The sequence below is a fragment of the Tachyglossus aculeatus genome, chromosome 5, assembly GCF_015852505.1.
Source record: "Tachyglossus aculeatus isolate mTacAcu1 chromosome 5, mTacAcu1.pri, whole genome shotgun sequence".
Taxonomy (NCBI): Eukaryota; Metazoa; Chordata; class Mammalia; order Monotremata; family Tachyglossidae; genus Tachyglossus; species Tachyglossus aculeatus.
Window position 1 is genome coordinate 21,797,898 of NC_052070.1, and position 23,597 is coordinate 21,821,494.

The 23,597-nt window shown below is 45.9% G+C and overlaps 1 protein-coding gene across 1 annotated transcript in view; it reads right to left on the minus strand.

Annotated features, from left to right (window-relative positions):
- AFG3L2 (AFG3 like matrix AAA peptidase subunit 2) overlaps positions 1-23,071 on the minus strand; it is a 50,687-nt gene extending 27,616 nt beyond the window's left edge. The window contains exons 1-6 of the mRNA XM_038746501.1: positions 22,877-23,071; positions 11,430-11,529; positions 11,014-11,091; positions 5,069-5,184; positions 4,680-4,832; positions 1,479-1,553 (exon numbers count right to left, since the gene is read on the minus strand). Coding sequence (XP_038602429.1) covers positions 1,479-1,553; positions 4,680-4,832; positions 5,069-5,184; positions 11,014-11,091; positions 11,430-11,529; positions 22,877-23,002 — 648 coding nt within the window. The 5' untranslated portion in view covers positions 23,003-23,071. The remainder of the gene's footprint in view (positions 1-1,478; positions 1,554-4,679; positions 4,833-5,068; positions 5,185-11,013; positions 11,092-11,429; positions 11,530-22,876) is intronic.
- Between the last annotated feature and the right edge of the window lie 526 nt (positions 23,072-23,597).

The window sequence follows — 23,597 nt, forward strand, 5'->3', positions numbered from 1 at the left end:
GTTTTGGTGACGGATTGGATGTGAGGGGTGAACGAGAGAGCAGAGTCGAGGATGACACCAAGGTTGCAGGCTTGTGAGATGGGAAGGATGGTAGTGCTGTCTACAGTGACAGGAAAGTCAGGGAGAGGGCAGGGTTTGGGAGGGAAGATAAGGAGTAAAGTCTTGGACATATTGAGTTTTAGATGGTGGGCAGACATCCAGATGGAGCTGTCCTGAAGGCAGGAGGAGATCCGAGCCTGAAGGGAGGGAGAGAGAGGAGGGGCAGAGATGTAGATTTGGGTGTCATCAGCGTAGAGATGATAGTTGAAGCCGTAGGAGTGAATGAGTTCACCAAGGGAGTGAGTGTAGATAGAGAACAGAAGGGGACAAAGAACTGACCCTTGAGGAACCCCTACAGTAAGGGGATGGGAGGGGGAGGAGGAGCCTGCAAAGGAGACTGAGAATGAACGGCCAGAGAGATAAGAGGAGAACCAGGAGAGGACGGAGTCTGTGAAGCCAAGGCTGGATAGCATGTTGAGGAGAAAGGGGAGGCCCACAGTGTCAAAGGCAGCTGAGAGGTCGAGGAGGATTAGGATAGAGTAGGAGCCATTGGATTTGGCAAGAAGGAGCTCATTGGTGACCTTTGAGAGGGCAGTTTCGGTGGACCTTTATCCTCTGGTGAATAACAGTTCCATTTTTGCCCTGACAACACCCTCCCTGATTCTGTAGACTTCAATCAAGGCCCCCATTTGTCCTTCAACTTTTCAAAACCTCGATCTATCCTCATTTGGAAGCTTTCTCTTCTCCCTGACCATTTTGGTTGGTGTTTTCTGTACCACCTCCAGATCTATTATGTTTTTTCAAAAGGGGGGGATTCAAATCACAAGCTTTGTTCCAAATATGGAGGTATCAGGGGTTTACATAGTGCCCAAACTACACTGTTTATTTTGTTTTTACACCCATAGATATGAACTAAGAAACTAACAATATGGTTGAATGGAGGGGATGATACAGATTAGATGGTGTCAGTTGGAAAATAGAAGAGATGAATTAGGTAAAAATGCCTGGAGGAGGTAAGGCTTGAAATGCAAATTAAAAGTAGAGACAGTACAATCGAACAACATTGCTTCAACCGTAAATAAACCAACAGTCGATGAGCTGACTGGTTAACATTTCATGAGCTATATACATGTCAAGTACATTAACTAGTCCAAAACATTCTTCATTACCAACAGCAACAGAGGTTTCTGAAAGGTATGTAGAACCTAAAAGCTCTTTAGAAGGGACCAAAAAAAATCTATCTGCGCCCAGGGGAATTACTCAGGGAGGATAACTCATAAAAAGTCAGAAAATGGAAAAACAACATATTTACCAGAACTCATATTTTCAAAATGCTGAAGCTAAACTGTGCAGAGCCAATATTTGTTAATAGACTAAGGCAGGACAAAGGTATCCTCTGATCAACTGTAGGTATAAATCAATTAAAAAAGCTAATTTACCCCATCAACAGGAGTTTTTCCTGGTGTAAAAGAGACTCGGACAAAGCGCTTGTTGACTACTTCTAACCTGTCCACCTGCAAGAAAAAAGGGAATAAGAGATAGAGAGACATATATTAATTTAGAGATTATCCTAATTTATTTTGAATTCATTCATTCATTCTAATCCAAGAATGTTTTTCATTAACTGATTCTCAACAATCACTTCGCTTCTCTGTGCCTCAGTTCCCTCATCTGTAATAGGAGGATTAAGAATGTGAGCCCCATGTGGAACAGAGACAGTGTCCAACCCGATCTGGTTGTCTTCACCCCAGCACTTAGAACAGTGCCTTGCACAGCAGCGTGGCTCAATGGAAAGAGCACACGTTGGGAGTCAGAGGTCATGGGTTCAAATCCCGGCTCCACCAATTGTCAGCTGTGTGACTTTGGGCAAGTCACTTAACCAACCATCTTACCTCCTTCCCTTCCCCACAGCACCTGTATATATGTATATATGTTTGTACATATTTCTTACTCTATTTATTTATTTTACTTGTACATATCTATTCTATTTATTTTATTTTGTTAGTATGTTTGGTTTTGTCTCCCCCTTTTAGACTGTGAGTCCACTGTTGGGTAGGGACTGTCTCTATATGTTGCCAATTTGTACTTCCCAAGCGCTTAGTACAGTGCTCTGCACATAGTAAGCGCTCAATAAATACGATTGATTGCTTGATTGATTGATTGTAACCCCCGAACCCCTACCAAGATACCCTTGTCCAGCATTTCTGGGGAACATGCCATTTAGGGTGCAGCAAAGTGGCTTAGTGGATATAGTATGGGGCTGAGAATCAGAAGGACCCAGGGCAAGTCACTTCACTTCTCCAGGCCTCAGTTACCTCATCTGTAAAATGGGTATTGAGAGTGTGAGCTCCATGTGGGACAGGGACTGTGTCCAACCTGCTTAACTTGTATCTACCCCAGCGCTTAGAACGGCGCCTGGTACACTGTAAGCGCTGAACAAGTACCATAATTATTATTATTTATTACTATTATTATTTAGGGGACTGCTGACTTCATCTGTGGCCAGCCGGCAGCCAGGTCGAAGGTACACAGTTAGAAAAACACACCACTTCCATTTCATTTCCTCCACTACTCCTGAGGGTAACCATTGGGAGAATTAGAGGATCTCAACAGGTAAGTACAACACATCAACTGGTCTTTCACTCTCCAATCCAAATAAATGTCTACCCAAGCTCTAGTAGGAAGTTACGGCAATAAGGCATCAGGAGAGGGCTACAAAATTTGAGTGACACAGATATTACGAATTATTTATTCATATTAACGTTGGTCTTCCCCTCTAGACTGTAAGCTCATTATGGGCAAGGGACACATCTGTTTATTCTGTTGTAGTGTACTCTCCCAAGTGCTTAGTACAGTGCTCTGCACATGGGAGGCCTTCCCAGACTAAGCCTCCTCCTTCCTTTGCCCCTCCTCCCCCTCCCCACCCCCCCCCACCTTACCTCCTTCCCCTCCCCACAGCACCTGTATATGTATATAGGCTTGTACGTATTTATTACTCTATTTATTATTTATTTTATTTGTACATACTTTTTCTATTTATTTTATTTTGTTAATATGTTTGGTTTTGTTCTCTGTCTCCCCCTTCTAGACTGTGACTCCTCAAAAACCTCCAGTGGCTACCAATCAATCTGCGCATCAGGCAGAAACTCCTCACCCTGAGCTTCAAGGCTGTCCATCACCTCGCCCCCTCCTACCTCACCTCCCTTCTCTCCTTCTCCAGCCCAGCCCGCACCCTCCGCCGCTAATCTCCTCACCGTACCTTGTTCTCGCCTGCCCCGCCATCGACCCCCGGCCCACGTCATCCCCGGGGCCTGGAATGCCCTCCCTCTGCCCATCCGCCAAGCTAGCTCTCTTCCTCCCTTCAAGGCCCTGCTGAGAGCTCACCTCCTCCGGGAGGCCTTCCCAGACTGAGCCCCTTCCTTCCGCTCCCCCTCGTCCCCCTCTCCATTCCCCCCATCTTACCTCCTTCCCTTCCCCACAGCACCTGTATATATGTATATATGGTTGTACATATTTATTACTCTATTTATTTATTTATTTTACTTGTACATATCTATCCTATTTATTTTATTTTGTTAGTATGCTTGGTTTTGTTCTCTGTCTCCCCCTTTTAGACTGTGAGCCCACTGTTGGGTAGGGACTGTCTCTATATGTTGCCAATTTGTACTTCCCAAGTGCTTAGTACAGTGCTCTGCACATAGTAAGCGCTCAATAAATACGATTGATGATGATTGATGATGTGAGCCCACTGTTGGGTAGGGACCGTCTCTATATGTTGCCAACTTGTACTTCCCAAGTGCTTAGTACAGTGCTCTGCACACAGTAAGAGCTCAATAAATACGATTTAATGAATGAATGAAGTGCTTAATAAATACCACTGATGGATTGACTGATCCCCAAATAGACTCCTGAAGAGCTAGCCTGTATCCCTCTTACCCTGGAAGTTGCTGTGTGCAGAGGAAGCCGTCAATCAAAGAAATCAGAAACTACCACAAAGAGAGCAACTCTAGCCTTCCTTCCACTTATCCTAGGGGTGGCCATAGCTACGTTCAAAGGAAGGGGAGGAAGGTGTTTGCTCCTTTGACGTCAGACACCCAGTGAAACTGGGGGCTGCCAGAAAGGGAGACTGGTCTGGAGGAGAATGTCAGTAAGCTGCCAAAGAACCTGTCCCATGAGATAAGCACTATGCCAACTATTTGGAGGTACCCATTTCTAGTCCTCATCTGTGCAAAAACCTTTACAAAACTATCAATTGGCTCTTTTTGCATCATGAAGAAAAAGTATTACTACCGTCCCTTTATGACACCCAGTTAATGAATGAAAATGGACCTGGGAGGGTTTCTATGAAAGGAGGCTGAATACAGTAGCACAATAATTTACCATACTTTTCTGAAGGAAAAGTACTTGCTGGATGTAGCAGTTCTTACTTCTTTGATTGATACTACCATTCCAAGGGAATCTTCCTTCACATATTTTTAGACTGTGAGCCCACTGTTGGGTAGGGACTGTCTCTATATGTTGCCAATTTGTACTTCCCAAGCGCTTAGTACAGTGCTCTGAACATAGTAAGCGCTCAATAAGTACGATTGATGATGATATTTGAACTACTGGGTCTTCCCCTTAGTACTCAGGCTACTCACCACTCCTTTGGAGAGGTAGTTATTGACGAAGTCCTTCCAAGTGATCTCTCTCCCCGAGCTCTTGAAGAAAAAGTAGAACACAACAGTAGCCCAAAATAAAGCACTCCCAACAAAGTACAGTCGGAACTCCTTGTCATCCCAAGGAAAATCACCCTGTGAAATACGAAAAAGGAAGGGGGGAAAGCAGATTACTATTAAGAACAAAGTAGCAAGCAAAAATACAAATTGTTATGAATTCTTCAAACCTTTCCTGCGACTTAACAGCCTTATAAAAAAAGAAAAGTAAGAAAAGACTCACTTCCCAGCTAGTCATAAAGGATAATAGAACAAGCTAGAAAACAAACAAAACTGCCACCAATGAAAACTGAACCAACAGAATCAAAACAAACCTTCTGGAACCTGGACCACCAGTGAGAATCTTCTTTCTTTCCACCTCTTTTTCCGCCACCACCTCCACCACTAACTCCTTCATTAGAAGGGCGCTGAGTTTGCGGTGGCTTCGATTCTGTTTATAAACAAAAGCAACCAAAATAGAAAATGGCATTTTACATCCCATTGATCTTATTTATTATTAAATACTGTTCGCAAAACATCTGCTCTGGGTCAACTAAGAACTGGGCTAAAGCAACCTGATACCCACCCCAGCTCCACAACACATATATTTATACTCTACTACTGCCCCTATCCCTAACCTACTTTAATGTCTGTCTCGTACAGACTGTAAGTCTGTTGTGGGCAAGGATAATAATAATAATGGCATTTGTTAAGCACTTACTATGTGCAAAGCACTGTTCTAAGCGCTGGGATCATGTCAATCAACTCTGTTGTAGTTTACTTTCCCATGTGCTTAGCACAGAGTTCTGCACAATAAGTGCTCAATGAATACTACTGATTGATCTCATGACAGTTTATTAGTTATTTTGAGAACTGGCTGAAAAAATATGTTGTCACTTTCGAAGGTGAAGTTTCCTTTCTAACTTTTTCACCATCCGATCCTGCTCCCTGACCAAACAGCCTTTGCCTAATCACCTTAATTCTTCACTCCACTTTAAGACTGCTTGAAAAGTGGCCCTTTGTGCTCTGTATTTTCAGTGCCTTTGAATTTAGGGGGCAAAGCACAACATTTTTTATGGTATTTAAGTGAATACTATTTTTATATCAACCTCCTTGCTGACCTCCCAGCCTCCTGTCTCTCCCCACTCCAGTCCATACTCCATTCTGCTGCCCAAATCATTTTCTTTCAAAAACACTCAGACCATGTTTCCCCAATACTCAAAAAACTCCAGTGGTTGCCCACCCACCACCACATCAGACAAAAACTCCTCACCACTGGCTTTAAAGCACTTAATCACCTTGTCCCCTCCTACCTCACCTTGCTGCTCTCCTGCTACAACCCAGCCTGCACACTTCGTTCCTCTAATGCTAACCTTCTCACTCACCTCGATCTTGTCTATCTCGCCGCCGACCCCTTGCCCACATCCTACCTCTGGCCTGGAATGCCCTCTCTCCTCATATTAGACAGATAATTGCTCTCTCGCATTTCAAAACCTTATTGAAGGCACATCTCCTTAAAGAAGGCTTCCCTGACTGTGCCCTCCTCTCCTCTTCTCCCACTCCCTTCTGCATCGTTCTTACTTGCTCCTTCATTCTTCCTCCCTCTCATTCCCACAGCACACGTGTATATATCTGTACATACAGCTGTAATTTATCTATTTATTTTTATTAATGTCTGTCTCCCCCTCTGGACTGTGAGCTCGTTGTGGGCAGGAATGTGTCTGTTTGTTGTTATATTGTACTCTCCCAAGCGTTTAGTACAGTGCTTTGCAAATAGTAAGCACTCAGTAAATATGACTGACTGACTGAATGAATACTATGTTCCAAGCACTTTTCTAAAGCACTGGAGTAGATATATGCTTATACGGTTGGACACAGTCCACATCCCATTTGGGGCTCAAAGTCTTAAATCCCATTTCACTAATGAGGAAACTGAGGCACTGAGAAGTTAAGAGACTTGCCCAAGGTCACTGAGCATACAGGTGGCAGAGCTGGGATTAGAACCCAGGTCCACAGACTCTGACTCCAACTAGGCCATGCTACTTCCTACAGTTGTTTTCTTCATTTAAATGTATTTCAATTTGTTCTTGGTTAGTCTGCCTCTACGGTTCATTTCTTCTTCAAGATGCTCCTAAAGCAGCAGTTTCATAAGGGAAAGTCTTGAGGATTTTAACAGTAGCATTGTTTTTACTGAGTACCTACTGCATGCAATGCACTATGCTAAGTGCTTGAAAATTACAAGAGAAGCAGAAGACATGTTTCCTGATCACAAGAATAATTATGGTACTTTTTAAAAACTTACTATGTGCCGAGCACTGTTCTAAGCACTAGAGTAGATACAAGTTAATCAGGTTAGGCACAGTCTATTTCACAATGGGGTTCACACCCTTAATCTCCATTTTAAAGATGAGGTATCTGAGGCCCGGAGAAGTGAAATCATCATCAATCGTATTTATTGAGCGCTTACTGTGTGCAGAGCACTGTACTAAGCGCTTGCCCAAGGTCACACAGCAGGTATGTGGTGGAGCTGGAATTAGAACCCAGGTCCTTCTGACTCCTAGGCCTGTGCTCTATCTACTAAGCCACGCTGCTTCGCTTATACTTTAATGGAGAAGACAGAAATACTCGTAAACAGTGGAATCAGAGCAAATAAAATCAAAGGTTCTCAACACAAGTGCTGAGCTCAGACAAAAATAGACCATATAAATATAAGAGCTGGCCAAAAGCTGATAAAATTCAGGGTCTTGATAATTAACTAGTTGAGGAGGGCTCATTGGAGGCTTTGGAATTTTAGGAGGGTGGTGAAGAAGGGAAAGGTTAGGGTTTGACAGCTCTGGGGGCAGGGAAAACAGCGCTCCAGGTCTTGGAGTCAACATGAGCAGGGGTCAAAGATTGGTAATACTAGAGTAGGGTACTGCCAGGAAGCTTGGGAAGAGCAAAGGTTGCAGGCAAGGATTTAACAGGATCAGGAGAGCTCTAGACTGTAAACTCGCTGTGGCCAGAGAACATCTCTACCAACTTGGTTGTGTACTCTCCCAACCACTTACTAGTGTTCTGCACACAGTGGGTACTCCATAAATACCACTGAATGATTGACTGCAGGCTGATAAGCACTAGATAAAGCTAGTAGATAGCCTTGCTTGATGTGGTGGGAAAGGGCAACCAGTGGAGGACTTGGAGAAGAGGTGATAGAGGGGCCGAGGGAGGTTTCTGGAAGACGATCTGAGCAGTAATGTGGAGTGCGGCCTGATGGGAGGAGAGGCTGAAGGTGGGACTTCAATTCAATCCTATTTATTGAGTGCTTACTGTGTGCAGAGCACTGTACTAAGCGCCTGGAAAGTACAAATCTGCAACATATAGAGATGGTCCCTACCCAACAACGGGCTCACAGACTAGAAGGGGGAGACAGACAACAAAACAAAAACAAGTAGACAGGAGTCAATACCATCAGAAGAGAGATAGAATTATAGATATATACACATCATTAATAAAATAGAGTACTAAATATGTACAAATATACACAAGGGAGGGGAAGGGGGTAGGGCAGAGGGAGGGAGTGGGGGCGATGGGGAGGGGAGGAGCTCTCAGTAGGGCTTTGAAGGGAAGAAGAGAACTCGTTTGGTGGACGTGTGGAGGGAGGGCATTCCAGGCCAGGGGAAGGATTTGGGCTGGGGGTCGATGGCAGGACAGGCAAGAACAAGGCACAGTGAGGTGTGAGGTGGTTAGCGGCAGAGGAGCGGAGTGTGCAGGCTGGGCTGTAGAAGGAGCGAAGGGAGGGGAGTAGGAGGGGATGAGGTGATGGAGAGCTCTGAAGCCAGTAGTGAGGAGCTTTTGCTTCATGAGAAGATTGATAGGTAACCACTGGAGATTTTTGAGGAGGGCAGTGACATGCCCAGAGCATTTCTCTACAAAGATAATCTGGGCAGCAGAGTGAAGTGTAGACTGAAGCGGGGAGAGAAAGGAGGATGGGAGATCAGAAAGGAGGCCGCTGCAGTAATCCAGTCGGGATAGGATGAGAGACTGAACCAACAAGGTGGCGGTTTGGATGGGGAGGAAAGGGCGCATCTTGGCGATGTTGTGGAGGTGAGACCAGCAGGTTTTGGTGACGGACTGGATGGGTGAGGTGAATGAGAGCGGAGTCAAGGATGACACCAAGGTTGTGGGCTTGTGAGACAGGAAGGATGGTAGTGCCGTCTACAGTGAGAGGAAAGTCAGGGAGAGGGCAGGGTTTGGGAGGGAAGATAAGGAGCTCAGTCTTGGACATGTTGAGCTTTAAGTGGTGGGCGGACATCCAGGTGATGATGTCCTGAAGGCAGAAGGAGATATAAGCCTGGAGAGAGGGAGAGAGAACAGGGGAGGAGATGTAGATTTGGGTGTCATCTGCGTAGAGATGATAGCTGAAGCCGTGGGAGTCAATGAGTTTGCCAAGGTAGTGAGGATGGGGGAGTGTGGGCATGTATGAAGGCAGTGGGGAAGAGTCCATTGGAGAGTGAGTGGCTGAAGATGGTAGTTAAGAAGAGAAAGGGTGAGAGTTTTTATAAGGTGCGAAGGAATGGGGTCTGATGCACATGTGGAGGGAGTGGCACAAGGTGAGGCAGGCGATCTCTGAAGATACTACTGGGAAGGATGGGTAAGTTAAAAAGGGGGCCAAGAGGAGGGGGGATGGAGGAGGGGAAGTATGTTGCCAACTTGTACTTCCCAAGCGCTTAGTACAGTGCTCTGCACACAGTAAGTGCTCAATAAATACGATTGAATGATTGAATGAATGAGGGGTGATTTTGGGGAGCTCAGACCTAATGGTATTAACTTCCTTAATGAAGTAGATGGCCAGATTGTTGGGGGAGAGGGATGGGGGACGGCAGGGGGCCTGAGGAGGGAGTTGAATGCCCGGAGCAACTGACAAGGGTGATGGGCGTGGGTGTCAATAAGGGAAGAGGAATAGTTTTGCAGGGCAGAGAAGAGGGCAGAGTTATGGCAAGAAAGGACGAACTTAAAGTGGACAAGGTCAGCCTGATGTTTAGATTTCTGCCAGGAGCTCGAGCGTAAGAGTGAAGGAGGCGGACGGTGCAGGTGATGCAGGGCTGTGGGTTAGTGGTGCGAGAGTGACAAAGGGATAGGGGAGTGAATAAGTTGAGTTGAGTAGAGAGGGTGGTGTTGAGAGCACCTACTTGGTCATCAAGAGTGGGTAGAATGGGTATGGAGGCTAGGTGGGATGTGATGCACTGAGAGAGATGGATAGGGTAGAGAGAGCAGACGTCTCTGTGGAGGAATAAACAGTACAGATTTATGGGGCAGAGGAGGCAAGATACAGCTGTTGGAGGCTAAGGAGAGCAGTGGCATTAAGGGCTTCAAGCAAAAATTAAAGGCTTGAAATAGCTGGTGAGGGTTATGGGCAGGGGATTTGATGAGGAAGGAATAGGAGAGTTGCTGAGAAGAGGTTTTGAAAAGAGGGAATAAATTTGAAGTCAGTGAATTTTCCATATACCACAGAAAGCCATATCCTTTTGCCCCAAATGTGTGTACCTTCATTCATTCATTTTTATTGCGCGCTGAGTACTGTACTAAGCGCTTAAGAGAGTGCCATACAACAATAAACAGACACATTCCCTACCCACAATGAATTTATAGTCTAGAGGAGGGGAAGACAGACATTTAATATAAATAAAAAATGACAGACATGTACATAAGTGCTGTGGGGCTGGGAGGGAGGAGGTACAAAGGAAACAAGTCAGGGAGATGCAGAAGGGAATTGGAGAAAAGGAAAAAAGGGCTTGGTCAGGGATGGCCTCTTGGAGGAGATATGCAGATTACCGATTACTGGACAAGAATCACCATTTCCCTTTTACGTGGCCTAGTGGCAAGAGCACAGGCTTGGGAGTCAGAGGACTTGGGTTCTAATCCCGGCTCTGCCACTGGTCTATTGTGTGACCTTGGGCAAGTCACTTAGCTTCTCTGTGCTTCAGTTCCCTCGCCTGTAAAATGGGGATCAAGATTGTGATCCCCACATGGGACGTGTGCCCAGCCCGATTTGCTGTATCCACTCCAGTGCTTAGTACAGTGCCTGGCACATAATAAGCACTTAACAAATACCACAGTTATTATAATTATTATGCCACGCACACCGCTAAGGCCCTTTCTCACATGTATCTAGCGCTGCATCACCTCACAAAGTCCACTGACTGTGAGGGCGGGGAGGGGAGGACTCCTCAGGATATGAGCTTCTGGTTATCAATTCCCTGACTGACAGATTAAAACTGCCTGACAGAGCATAGTTTAGTACCTTTTGTTTCTCCAACGGGTTCTTTGGATTCACTAGCTTTCTTGCCATTTTTTCCATTAGGAAAGTATTTTTCAAATCCTGTCAAGGAAAGGAGAAGAAAAAAATATTTGAAGTTTTGTAGTTTTTGGTACTCTATAAAATGTACACAAAAGAACTAAAAGGTAAAAAGAAGCATCTCCTTTAAGTGAGCTGTAAACTGGGGATGAAAAAATATCTCAAATCACATACCCACAGTTATCTGGGGAGAAAAAAAACATGAACTCAAAATGCAAGGTCATGCAAACAGTAGCACTTTAATTGCTCATCAAAATGTTTAGCTGCGGTGGATTAGTTTTTAACACTGGCAGTTTAAGCAAGGGTGGGAAGACTCACAGACCCGCTGAAGTACGCATCCATTTGACTATACTTGTGTTTACCTTTTGGAGGCCGAGAACAGAGCCTTTGGTAGGCAGCAATTACACTTGTCAAGAGAGAACTTCTATCAGGAGTCACTTGAGGACTGACATGTTGAAAGAACTGAGAAAAGTAAGAGAAATAATCACTAAAGGACCAAGAAGATGTCTCTCGACTGTAAATTCATAATGGGCAGGGAACGTGTCCACTAGTTCTGTTGTACCGTACTCTTCCAGCGCTTAGTATAATGCTGTACACATAGTAAGTGCTCGACAAATACCATTTATTGATTGACACTTGCTAAAATATTTATTCAATCGAATGACTTTTTAAAAACATTGTTCAAGCACAACTCTGGACTGTAAGCTCATTATGGGCAGGGAAAATTTCCACCAATTCTCTTGTGCTGTACTCTCCCAAGCACTTAGTATGGTGTTCTGCTGAACAGAGAGCATTCGATAAATACCACTGATTGATTAGAACCTGCTCAGCACACAGTAAAGCGCTCAATAAATACTACTGATTGATAACTGAATGACTGTTGTCTCATCCTGATTTGCTTGGAGGGTTTATGATGTGAAGTGATGAAATTATCTGTACATTATAACCATAGTCTGTAAACACGGCAGTACACCAAATTCTTAGTTCAGTGAAAGAAAGGCAGAGCTTAGCAACACTGAATCGCTGGCAGTCTTAACCAGACTGGCACCTGAAATAGCTGCAACTTTTGGATTTAATGCAACACATAAACAAGGAGATAATGACTATTCTGTCACAAATCTCACAATCAATGACATTTACTGAGTGCTTATTGCGTGCCCAGCACTGTACCAAGCACTTAGGAGACTACAATAAAATTGGTAGACAATTTCCCTGCCCACAAAGAGTTTACAGTCAAGATGGGGAGACAGACAATAAAATAAATTATGGATACGTACTTAAGTGCTGTGGAGCTGAGGATGGGGTGGATGTCTAGTGCTTAAAGGGTACAGATCTTGGTGCATAGGCCACACAGAGCGAAAAGGAGTAGAACTGAAGGCTTAGTCGAGGAAACCTCCTCACTAACTTCCCTGCCTCATATCTTCTGTGGAAGTATTAGTAATAGCATTTATTAAGAGTACACATGGGAGAATTGGACACAGTCGCTGTCCCCCAGTGGGGGAGGACAATTCCGTCCCCTTTAATATCCCCCTTCTTAAGCCTGTATAAAGGAATTGTCCCACTTGGAAGTACTAATACGGTAAATCATCGATTGTTGAGTCTCATACTCAACTACCAGGATAAAACTCCCCCAGATGGGGTAATGTTTTATTGGTCTGACTGTCAGAGTCATTGGGTTGGAAGGGAACGTCATTTCATCCAGGTCAGCCTTGTCCAACATGGTCTGGCTGGAGGGCCACACTGGATCCAAGGCCTAGAGGAAAAAGCACAGGACTGGGAGTCAGGGGGTGGCCCAGGTTCTGATATGCCACTTGCCTGCTGTGTGACCTTGGGCAAGTAATTTACCTTATCTGTGCCTCAGTTTCTTCACCTGCAAAAAGGGGATTAAATAACTATTTTCCCATCCCCTTACACTGTGAAACCCATGTGGGTCAGGGACTGTTTCTGCTCTGATTATCGATGTCAGTGGTATTTAATGAGCAGTTTGTGGAGAACTGCTTGTGGAGAGTATAATAATTGTGGTATTTGTTAAGCACTTACTGTGCGCCAGGTACTGTATTAAGCACTGGGGTAGATACAAGCAAATACAACAATATTGGTGGACGCATTCCCCGCCCATCTAGAATTTACACTCTAGAGGGATAGACAAACATTAAAATATATTTTGGATATGTCCATATGTGCTTCGGGGCTGAGGGCGGGGTGAATATCAAGTGCTTAAAGGGTATCAATCAACCAATATAATAATTTATTTTTTATGGCATTTGTTAAACATTTACTACGTGCCAGATACTGAACTGAGTCCTGGGGTACATACAAACTATGGTCCGTGTCTTACATAGGCTTCACAATCTTAATCCCCATTTTGCAGATGAGGTAACTGAGGCCCGGAGAAGTGAAGTGATTTGCTCAAGGTCACCCAGCAGACAAGTGGTGGAGTGCTTACTATATGCAGAGCACTGTACTAAGTGCTTGGGAGAATGCAATATAACAGAATTGGAAGACACACTCCCTGCCAACAATGAGTTTACAGTCTAGAGGGGAAGATATACATTTGATATAAATAAATTACTGATATGTATGTAAGTGCTGTGGGGCTGAGGGAGGGGTGAATAAAAGGTGCAAATCCAAGTTCAAGGGCAACTCAGAAGGGAGAGGGAGAAAAGGATATGAGGGCTTAGGGAAGGCCTCTTGGATGATATTAGCAGAACGAATCTGCTAATTCTGTTGTATCGACTCTCCCAAACGCTTAGTATACTGCTCTGTTCACGGTAAGCTCTCAAAAAAAGAAACCCATTGACTAATTGATTTGGGCCTTCAATGAGGTTTTGAAGGTAGGAAGAGTAACTGTCTGTCGGATATGAAGAGGGAGGGCTTTCTAGGCCAGAGGCAGGACGTGGGCAAAGGTAGGCAGAGAGACAGAAGAAATCGAGGAACAGTGAGTAAATTGGCATTAGAGGAGCAAAGCATCTGGGCTGGATTATAGTAGGAAATCAGGGAGGTGAGGTAGGAGGGGGCAAGGGGATTGAGTGCTTTAAAGTCAATGGTAAGGAGTTTCTGTGTGATGCGGAGGTGGATGGGCAACCACTGGAGGTTCTTGAGGAGTGGGGAAAACATGCTGCCTGCCTCCTGTAGACACCACACTTTTTGTGGCAGGGATCACGTCTACCAATTTAAGCAATGGTATATATTGAAGGCCTAGTCTGTGCAAAGCCCTGTACTAAGCACTTGGGAGAGTACAATACAGTAAAATTGGTGGCTATGTTCCTTGCCCACAAGAAGCTTTGAGTCTAGATGCGGAGAGAGACATTAAAATAAACTGTGGCTGCGCACCTAAGTGCTGTCAGGCTGTGGGTGGGGTGAATATCCTTAAAGTCCTTAAAGGGTACAGATCCAAGAGCAAGGGTGATATAGAAGGGAGAGGGAGTAGAGGAAAATGAGGCTTAGTTGGGGAAGGCCTCTTGGAGGAAATGGCATTTTAATCCTCCCCTCCCCATCGCCCCAACTCCCTCCCTCTGCTCTACCCCCCTCCCCACCCCACAGCACTTGTGTAAAAATGTACATATTTATTATTCTATTTATTTTATTAATGATGGGTATATATTTATAATTCTATTTATTTATATTGATGCCATTGATGCCCATCTACTTGTTATGTTTTTCCAAGAGCAAGGGTGATACAGAAGGGAGAGGGAGTAGAGGAAAATGAGGCTTAGTTGGGGAAGGCCTCTTGGAGGAAATGGCATTTTAATCCTCCCCTCCCCATCGTCCCAACTCCCCTCCCTCTGCTCTACCCCCCTTCCCCATCCCATAGCACTTGTGTATAAATGTATTTATTATTCTATTTATTTTATTAATGATGGGTATATATTTATAATTCTATTTATTTATATTGATGCCGTTGATGCCCACCTACTTGTTTTGTTGTCTGTCTCTCCCCTTCTAGACTCTGAGCCCATTGTTGGGTAGGGACTGTCTCTGTTGTGGAATTGTACTTTCCAAGCGCTTGGTACAGTGCTCTGCACACAGAAAGCGTTCAATAAATACGACTGAATGAATGAATTAGGCTTTGAATGTTGGCGGAGTGGTGGTCTGTCCTATATGAAAGCAGAGAAAGTTCCAGGCCAGAGGGAGGATGAAAGCAAGGGGTCAGAGGTGAGACAGACGGGACTGAGGTTGGCATTAGAGGAGTGAAATATGCGGTATGAGCTGAAGTAGTAAATCAGCAACGAAAGATAGGAGAGGGTGACTACAGATCCAAGTGCATGGCTGATGCAGAAGGGAGAGGGAATTGGGAAATGTGGGCTTAGTCAGGGATGGCCTCATGGAGGAGATGTCATTTTAATAAGGCTTCACAGGCATACATCGTTTATGAACTGGGAGGGAGTTCCAAGTCAGAGGGAGGATGTTGGCATGGGGTCAGCGGAAAGCTAGACAAAACTGAGGTAGGGTGAGCGAATCGTGCAGTTCGGGTTGTAGCAGGAAATCAGTGAGATTCAGTGAGTGCTTGAAAGCCAAAGGGACACTGTTTCTGTTTGATGCACAGGTGGATGGGCAACTGTTGACGGTTCAGTGGGGAAACATGGACTGAATGTTTTTGTAGAAAAATGATCTGGGCAGCAGAGTGAAGTATGGACTGAAGTGGGGAAAGACAGGAGGCAGGGAGGTCAGTGAGGAACATGGTGCAGTAATCAAGGCAGGATAGGATAAGTGCTTGGACTAATGCGGTTGCAGTCCGAACAGAGAGGAAAGGGTGGATTTTAACAGTGTTGTGAAGGTAGAACCAACCAAATTTGGTGACAGTTTGAATATGTGGGTTGAATGAGAGAGAGGAGTTGAGGACAATGACAAGGTTATGGGCTTGTGGGGATGGTAGTTCTATCTACAGTGATGGGAAAGTAAGGGGGAGGACAAGGTTTAGGGGAGAAGTTGAGGAGTTGTTTTGGACATGTTAAGTTTGAGGTATCCGCAGGATACCCAAGTAGAGATAGCCTGAAGGCAGGAGAAAATGTGAATGCAGAGAAGGGGAGAGGTCAGGGCTTGAGTGACAGATTTGGGAATCACCCCCAGAGAGGTGGTAGTTGAAACCATGGGATCGAATGAGTTCTTCACGGGAGCGGGTATAAATGGAGAATAGAAGGAGACCCAGAACTGAGCCTTGAAGGACTCCCACAGGTAAAGGGCGGGAGACTGAGAAGGAGCCTGCAAGAGAGACTGAGGTACAGCCAGAGAGATAGGAGAACCCAGAGAGGAGTGCTAGTGAAACCGAGGTTAAATAATGTTTCAAGGAGAAGGGGGAGATCCTCACTGACCTCCCTGCCTCCGGTCAAAGCATTTTTCTGGGCTTATCAATTTTTCACGAGTTCTGTTAAATGAATATTAGGTTTAGAGTAGATATAAGAGAAATTCCTGACACCCAAGAGTACGAAAAACTGGATCACATTACCGATAATAATTATAATTATGGCACTTGTTAAGCACTTACTACGTGCCAGGCTCGGTACTGCACTTGGGTAGGTACAAGATTCATTCATTCATTCAATTGTATTTATTGAGCACTTACTGTGTGCAGAGCACTGTACTAAGTGCTATCAGGTTGGACACAGTCCCTGTCCCACTTAGGACTCAGTCTTAATACTGATCACAAATCTTAAGTACAAAGCAATACCGACTTACTAAATTTTCACCAGCTTGCCCTCTTGAATATAGTGATTCTATAATCAATTGTGTAAAATAAGGCATTCTTTCTCCTTTCCCAGCATAAATGTGTATTACTTGAACAAGTGACTTGTTTCTAAGACCAATTTAGTTTGAATCTTGCCTGGAGGCCCCCAGCTCTCTCCAGCAGAGCACTTGGGCATTCAGAAAATACCAAGGCAACTGGTAGTATTTCTTGAACACTCACTGGGAGTGCTGCACTGTAATAAGCGCTTGGGAAGCACAAAATAGAGAAGTGACATGTTCACTCCCCATAAAGAGCTTAGCTAAAGATTTCGGAATAAGACATGAGAAGAAAATAAGAATCTGGGATTCAGAAAAGGGAAAGGGCACTGGACTGGTAGCCAGGGGGGCAGGTTCTAATCAATCAATGATATTTATCGAATGCTCTTTGTTTTACAGAACTAAGCACTTGGGGGAGTACAGTAGAACAGAATCAGTAGACATGTTCCCTGCCCACAACTAGCTTACAGTCTAGAGGGGAGACAGATAATATAAATAAATTGTGGATAAATACCTAAGTGCTGTGGGGCTGAGGGAGGGTGAATACCGAGTGGCTAAAGGATACAGATCCAAGTGCAGAGATGTCACACAAGGGAGAGGAGTCGGAGAAAAGACTTAATCGGGGAAGGTCTCTTGGAAGAGATGTGACTTTATTAAGGCTTTGAAAGTTAGGAAACGGTTGGGCTGGTGTATATGGATGGGGGAGGGAGGACGCTGGAAAGGGATCGGTAGCGAGATAAACAAGATTGGGCTACAACGAGTTATCCTGGCTCGACCACTGGGCAAGTTATTTATCTTCTGTGTGACTCTCTCTAAAATAGAAATTAAATACCTATTGTACATAAACTGTGAGCTCCATGTGGGGTTGGGATTGGATCTAATGTGATTATCTTGTATCTCCCCAAGTGCTTAGTTCAGTGCTTATTACATAGTATCTGCTTAACAAATATTACAATTTTTATCCAGCTCAGTTACTTTTATGGTATTTGATCATAATTGTAGCATTTGTTAAGCCCTTTCAACTTGCCAAGCACTGTGCCAAACCTGGGGAAGAAAACAGATTAAAGAAAAAAAAAGATACCTACATTGCAGACCACTCCCTTCTCCTTGAAACACTATCTAACCTCTGCGTCACTGACACTGCTCTCTGGGTTCTCCTATCTCTCTGGCTGCACCTCAGTCTCTTGCAATCAATCAATCATATTTATTGAGCGTTTACTGTGTGCAGAGCACTGTACTAAGCGCTTAGGAAGTACAAGTTGGCAACATATAGAGATGGTCCCTACCCAACAGTGGGCTCACAGTCTAGAAGCCTTGCAGGCTCCTTCTCGGTCTCCCACCCTTAACCTGTGGGATTCCTTCAAGGCTCATTTCTGGTCCCCTTCTATTCTCCATTTATACCCCCTCCCGTGTAAAACTCATTCAATCCCATGGTTTCACTCAATGAATGTGGATTTGAGCATTTACTGTAAACAAAGCACTATACTAAGTGCTTAGGGAAGTAGAAAAGTGGTGGAAGACACACTGCCTGAAAAGGAGCCCACATCCACCTCCCTGTTGATGATAATGATAATAGTGCCTTCTAAGCACTTGCTATATGCTAAGCGCTGGGGTAGATACAAGACAATCAGATCAGACAGCCCCTGGCTCACATGGGATGAACAATCTAAGGCAGGGAAAATGGGAATTTAAGAGAAGCATGTGGCCTAGGGGAAAAAGCACAAGCCTGGGAGTCAGAGGACCTGGGTTCCAATTCCAGTTCTCCCACTTGTCTGCTGTGTGACTTTGTACATGTCCCTTCAAACAATAATATATATTGAGTCCTTACTGTGTGTACAGCACTGTACTGTGCTTGGAAAAGTATGAAACAACAGGCTTCTCTGTGCCTTAGTTACCTCTTCATTCACTTAATCATATTTATTGAGCACTTACTGTGTGCAGATCACTATACTAAGCGCTTAGAAAAGTACAATACAACAATAAAACAATAAACAATGATATTCCCTGGCCACAGCAGCTCTTCTGTAAACTGGGGATTGAGACTGTGAGTCCTGGGTGGGACACAGTCTGTGTCCAACCTGATTACCTTGTATCTACCGCAGCACTTTAGTATAGTGCCTGGCACATAATAAGCATTCAACAATATCATTTTAAAAGAACAATTTGCATTTTAGAGACGATGCAAGTGGTCCCCTTCGATGGCTCCTTATTGCTTCCCCCCCTCTGATCTCCACACATTTACACCTCATGTTTTTTGATGGAAAAACACTGGTCAACACAGTCGTCTGGCAGGCTATCGACCTCTTCCCGTGCAACACGGGTTGGTCGGGACCCACATTTTCATTCTGCTAATGTCAGGGATGAATTGTGTGGTGGGGTGAGGGAGGTTAAGGGTGGGATGAGGGAATGAGTAGGGGTCAGGAATGAACTGGCAGGTTGGTGATGGGATGGGGTAATGGGTGAATAGGTATGAACCAGGGTGGGGGGCGTTTGGGGCCTCGACGGCGGTAACTGAAGGCCTGAAAACATTCACTCATTCATTCAATCATATTTATTGAGTGCTTACTGTCTGCAGAGCACTGTACTAAGCGCTTGGAAAGTACAATTCGGCAACAGATAGAAACAATCACTCGAGGGTATCTAGTGAGCGCTTACTGTGTGCAGAGCACTGTACTAGGCACTTGGTTGAGTCCAGAGTTGGTAGACACATTCCCTAGCCAGAACGGGCGGGAATGAAGTGGGAATGACGGATTGGGCAGCGGGGCTGGCGGTAATGGAGGGGTTCCAAATTAACTGGGGCGGGGGGCAGGAATAAATGGCAAAGGTAGTTTCTCTCGGGGGGGAGGGAAGGGAAGAGGGAAGCAGGAAGCCGGGAATGGGGTGGGGGAGCCCCAGGGCTGGACGGTTCATTCATTCATTCAATCATACTTATTAAGTGCTTACTGTGTGCAGGACATTGTACTATGCGCTTGGGAAGCACAAATGGGCAACATATATAGATGGTCCCTACCCAACAACGGGCTCACAGTATAGAAGAGGGAGACAGACAACAAAACACGTAGACAGGTGTCAATACCATCAAAAGAAACAGAATTATAGCTATATACACATCATTAATAAAATTAATAGGGTAATACATATGCACAAATATACACAAGTGCTGTGGGGAGGGGAAGGGGTTCTTGGTCATGGGTTCTAATCCCAGCTATGCCACTTGTCTGCTGTGTGACCCTGGGCAAGTCACGTCTCCGGGCCTCAGTTCTCTCATCTGTAAATTGGGGGTGGAGACTGTGAGCCCCAAGGAGGACAACCTGATCACCTGGTATCTACCCCAGCACCCAGAACAGTGCTTGGCACATAGTAAGCACTTAACAAATATCATCATCATTATTATTATGAAGTCACTTCTCTGGGCCTCATCCAGAAAATGGGGATGGAGACTGTGAGCCCCATGGGGGACAAACTGATTACCTGGTATCTACCCCAGTGCTTAGAACAGCGCTTGGCACATAGTAAGCGCTTAAAAAATACCATCATTATTATTAAGTCACTTCCCTGGGCCTCATCTACAAAATGGTGATAATAATAATAACGATGGCATTTGTTAAGCGCTTACTATGTGCAAGGGACTGTTCTAAGCGATGGAGTACTGTTCTAATAATAATGGCATTTGTTAAGCGCTGGGATGGAGACTGTGAACCCCACGGGGGACAACCTTATGACCTGATATCTCCCCCAGAGCTTAGAACAGTGCTTGGCACATAGTAAGTTCTTAATAAATACCATTGCTATTATTATGAAGTCACTTCTCTGGGCCTCATCTGGAAAATGGGGATGGAGATTGTAAGTCCCACAGCGGACAACCTGATGACCTTATACCTACCCCAGCGCTTAGAACAGTGCTTGGCACATAGTAAGAGCTTAACAAATACCATCACTATTATTATTATTATTAAGTCACTTCCCTGGGCCTCATCTGGAAAATGGGGATAATAATAATGATGGCATTTGTTAAGCGCTTACTATGTACGTGCCAAGCACTGTTTTAAGCGCTGGTATGGAGACTGTGAGCCCCACGGTGGACAACCTGATGACCTTATATCTGTCTCCCCCTTCTAGACTGTGAGCCTGTTGCTGGGTAGGGACCGTCTCTATATGTTGCCAACTTGTACTTCCCAAGCGCTTAATACAGTGCTCTGCACACAGTAAGTGCTCAATAAATATGATTAAATGAATGAATAAATGAATACCCCAGTGCCCAAAACAGTGCTTGGCACATAGTAAGCACTTAACAAATACCATCATTATTATTATTATGAAGTCACTTCTTTGGGCCTCATCTGGAAAATGGGGATGGAGACTATGAGTCCCACGGGGGACAACCTGATGACCTTGAATCTCCCCCAGCGCTTGGCACATAGTAAGCGCTTAACAAGTACCATCATCATTATTATAAGGATTAAGTCACTTCCCTGGGCCTCATCTGGAAAATGGGGATGGAGACTGTGAGTCCCACGGGGGACAACCTGATGACTTTGTATCTCCCCCAGCGCTTGGCACATAGCGCTTAACAAGTACCATCATCATTATTATAAGGATTAAGTCACTTCCCTGGGCCTCATTTGGAAAATGGGGATCATCATCATCATCATCAATCGTATTTATTGAGCGCTTACTGTGTGCAGAGCACTGTACTAAGCGCTTGGGAAGTACAAATTGGCAACATACAGAGACAGTCCCTACCCAACAGTGGGCTCACAGTCTAAAAGGGGGAGACAAAACCAAACATACTACAAAATAAAATAGAATAGATATGTACAAGTAAAATAAATAAATAAATAAATAAATAAATAGAGTAATAAATATGTACAAACATATATACAGGTGCTGTGGGGAAGGGAAGGAGGTAAGATGGGGGGATGGAGAGGAGGATGAGGGGGAGAAGAAGGAAGGGGCTCAGTCTGGGAAGGCCTCCTGGAGGAGGTGAGCTCTCAATAGGGTCTTGAAGGGAGGAGACTGTGAGTCCCACGGGGGACAACCTGATGACCCTGTATCTCCCCCAGTGCTTGGCACATAGTAAGTGCTTAACAAGTACCATCATCATTATTATTACGATTAAGTCACTTCCCTGGGTCTCATCTGGAAAATGGAGATGGTGATTGCGAGCCCCACGAGGGACGTGCGTCCAACCCGATCTTTTAGACTGTGAACCCACTGTTGGGTAGGGACTGTCTCTATATGTTGCCACCTTGTACTTCCCAAGCGCTTAGTACAGTGCTCTGCACACAGTAAGCGCTCAATAAATACGATTGATTGATTGATTGACCCCGGCACTTCATTCATTCATTCAATCGTATTTAGTGAGCGCTTACTGTGTGCACAGCACTGTACTAAGGGCTTGGGAAGTACAAGTTGGCAACATATAGAGACGGTCCCCACCCAACAGCGGGCTCTTAGTACAGCGCCCGGCACGTAGTAGGCGCTTAGCAGGGGGCGTATTTTTACTTTGGAGTCAGAGGTCACGGGTTCAAATCCCGGCTCTGCCAACCGTCAGCTGCGTGACTTTGGGCGAGCCACTTCATCGTCAATCGTATCTACTGCGCGCTTACCATCATCATCATCATCATCAATCGTATTTATTGAGCGCTTACTGTGTGCAGAGCACTGTACTAAGCGCTTGGGAAGTACAAATTGGCAACACACAGAGACAGTCCCAACCCAACAGTGGGCTCACAGTCTACAAGGGGGAGACAGAGCACTGTACTAAGCGCTTGGGAAGTACAAATTGGCAACATATAGAGACAGTCCCTACCCAACAGCGGGCTCACAGTCTCTGGGCCTCAGTTACCTCATCTGTCAAATGGGGGGTGAAGACTGCGAGCCTCCCGTGGGACAACCTGGTGCCCTTGTAACCGCCCCAGCGCTTAGAACAGTGCTTTGCACGTAGTAAGCGCTTAGTAAATGCCATTATTGTTGTTATTATGATTATTTTCCTCGTCAGTGACCTTGGGGCGGGCGGGGATGGGGGCGGGGCCCTGAGGGGAGAGGGGTCCGGGGGGGTTCGGGGGGGGGGTCCCCCGGGACTCACCGATCGAAGGCAGGGCCCCGGGCTGCGGCGGCGCCCGGGCAGCGTGAGGAGGAGGAGGAGCGGCGGGCGGCAGCCCCGGCCCCACGGCAACAGCCACCGGTGCGTCAGGCCCGCCATGGCCGCCATGGCCGCCCTGCCGGGGAGCCGCAAGGCGAGCCTCGCGCACGCGCAGGCGGCCTCCGGCCCTCGCGCTCTCCCTCCCGACCGAGCGCCGCCGCCTCCGGCCTATGCCCTACGTGCTACGTCATCACGTAGCGTGGATTCCCTCCGGCTCGTTGTTCCCCCCCGGCCGGATACACCCAGGACGGGGCCAGGTACGGCCTCTGTGGCCCCGCCCCTTCCCCTCTATGGGCCCTCCCCCATGTGGCTCCGCCCCCTCCCCTCAGTGGTCCCTCCCCTTTTACGGCCCCGCCCCTTCCCCCTCGATGGCCCCGCCCCTCCCCATGTGTCTCCGCCCCACTCCCCCCTCTATGGTCCCTCCCCTGTCCCCCCCTTTATGGCCCCGCCCCTTCCCCTGTGGCCCCGCCCCTTCCTCGCTTTAGGGCCCCACCCCTTCCCCCTCTATGGCACCGCCCGCTTCCCCCGTGGCCCCGCCCCTTTCTCCCTTTAGAGTCCCCGCCTCCTCTGTGGCCCCGCCCCTTCCCCTGTGGCCCCTCCCCTTCCCCTTTATAGCCCCCCTTTCCATGTGGCCCCGCCCCTTTATGGACACGCCCCGTTCGCC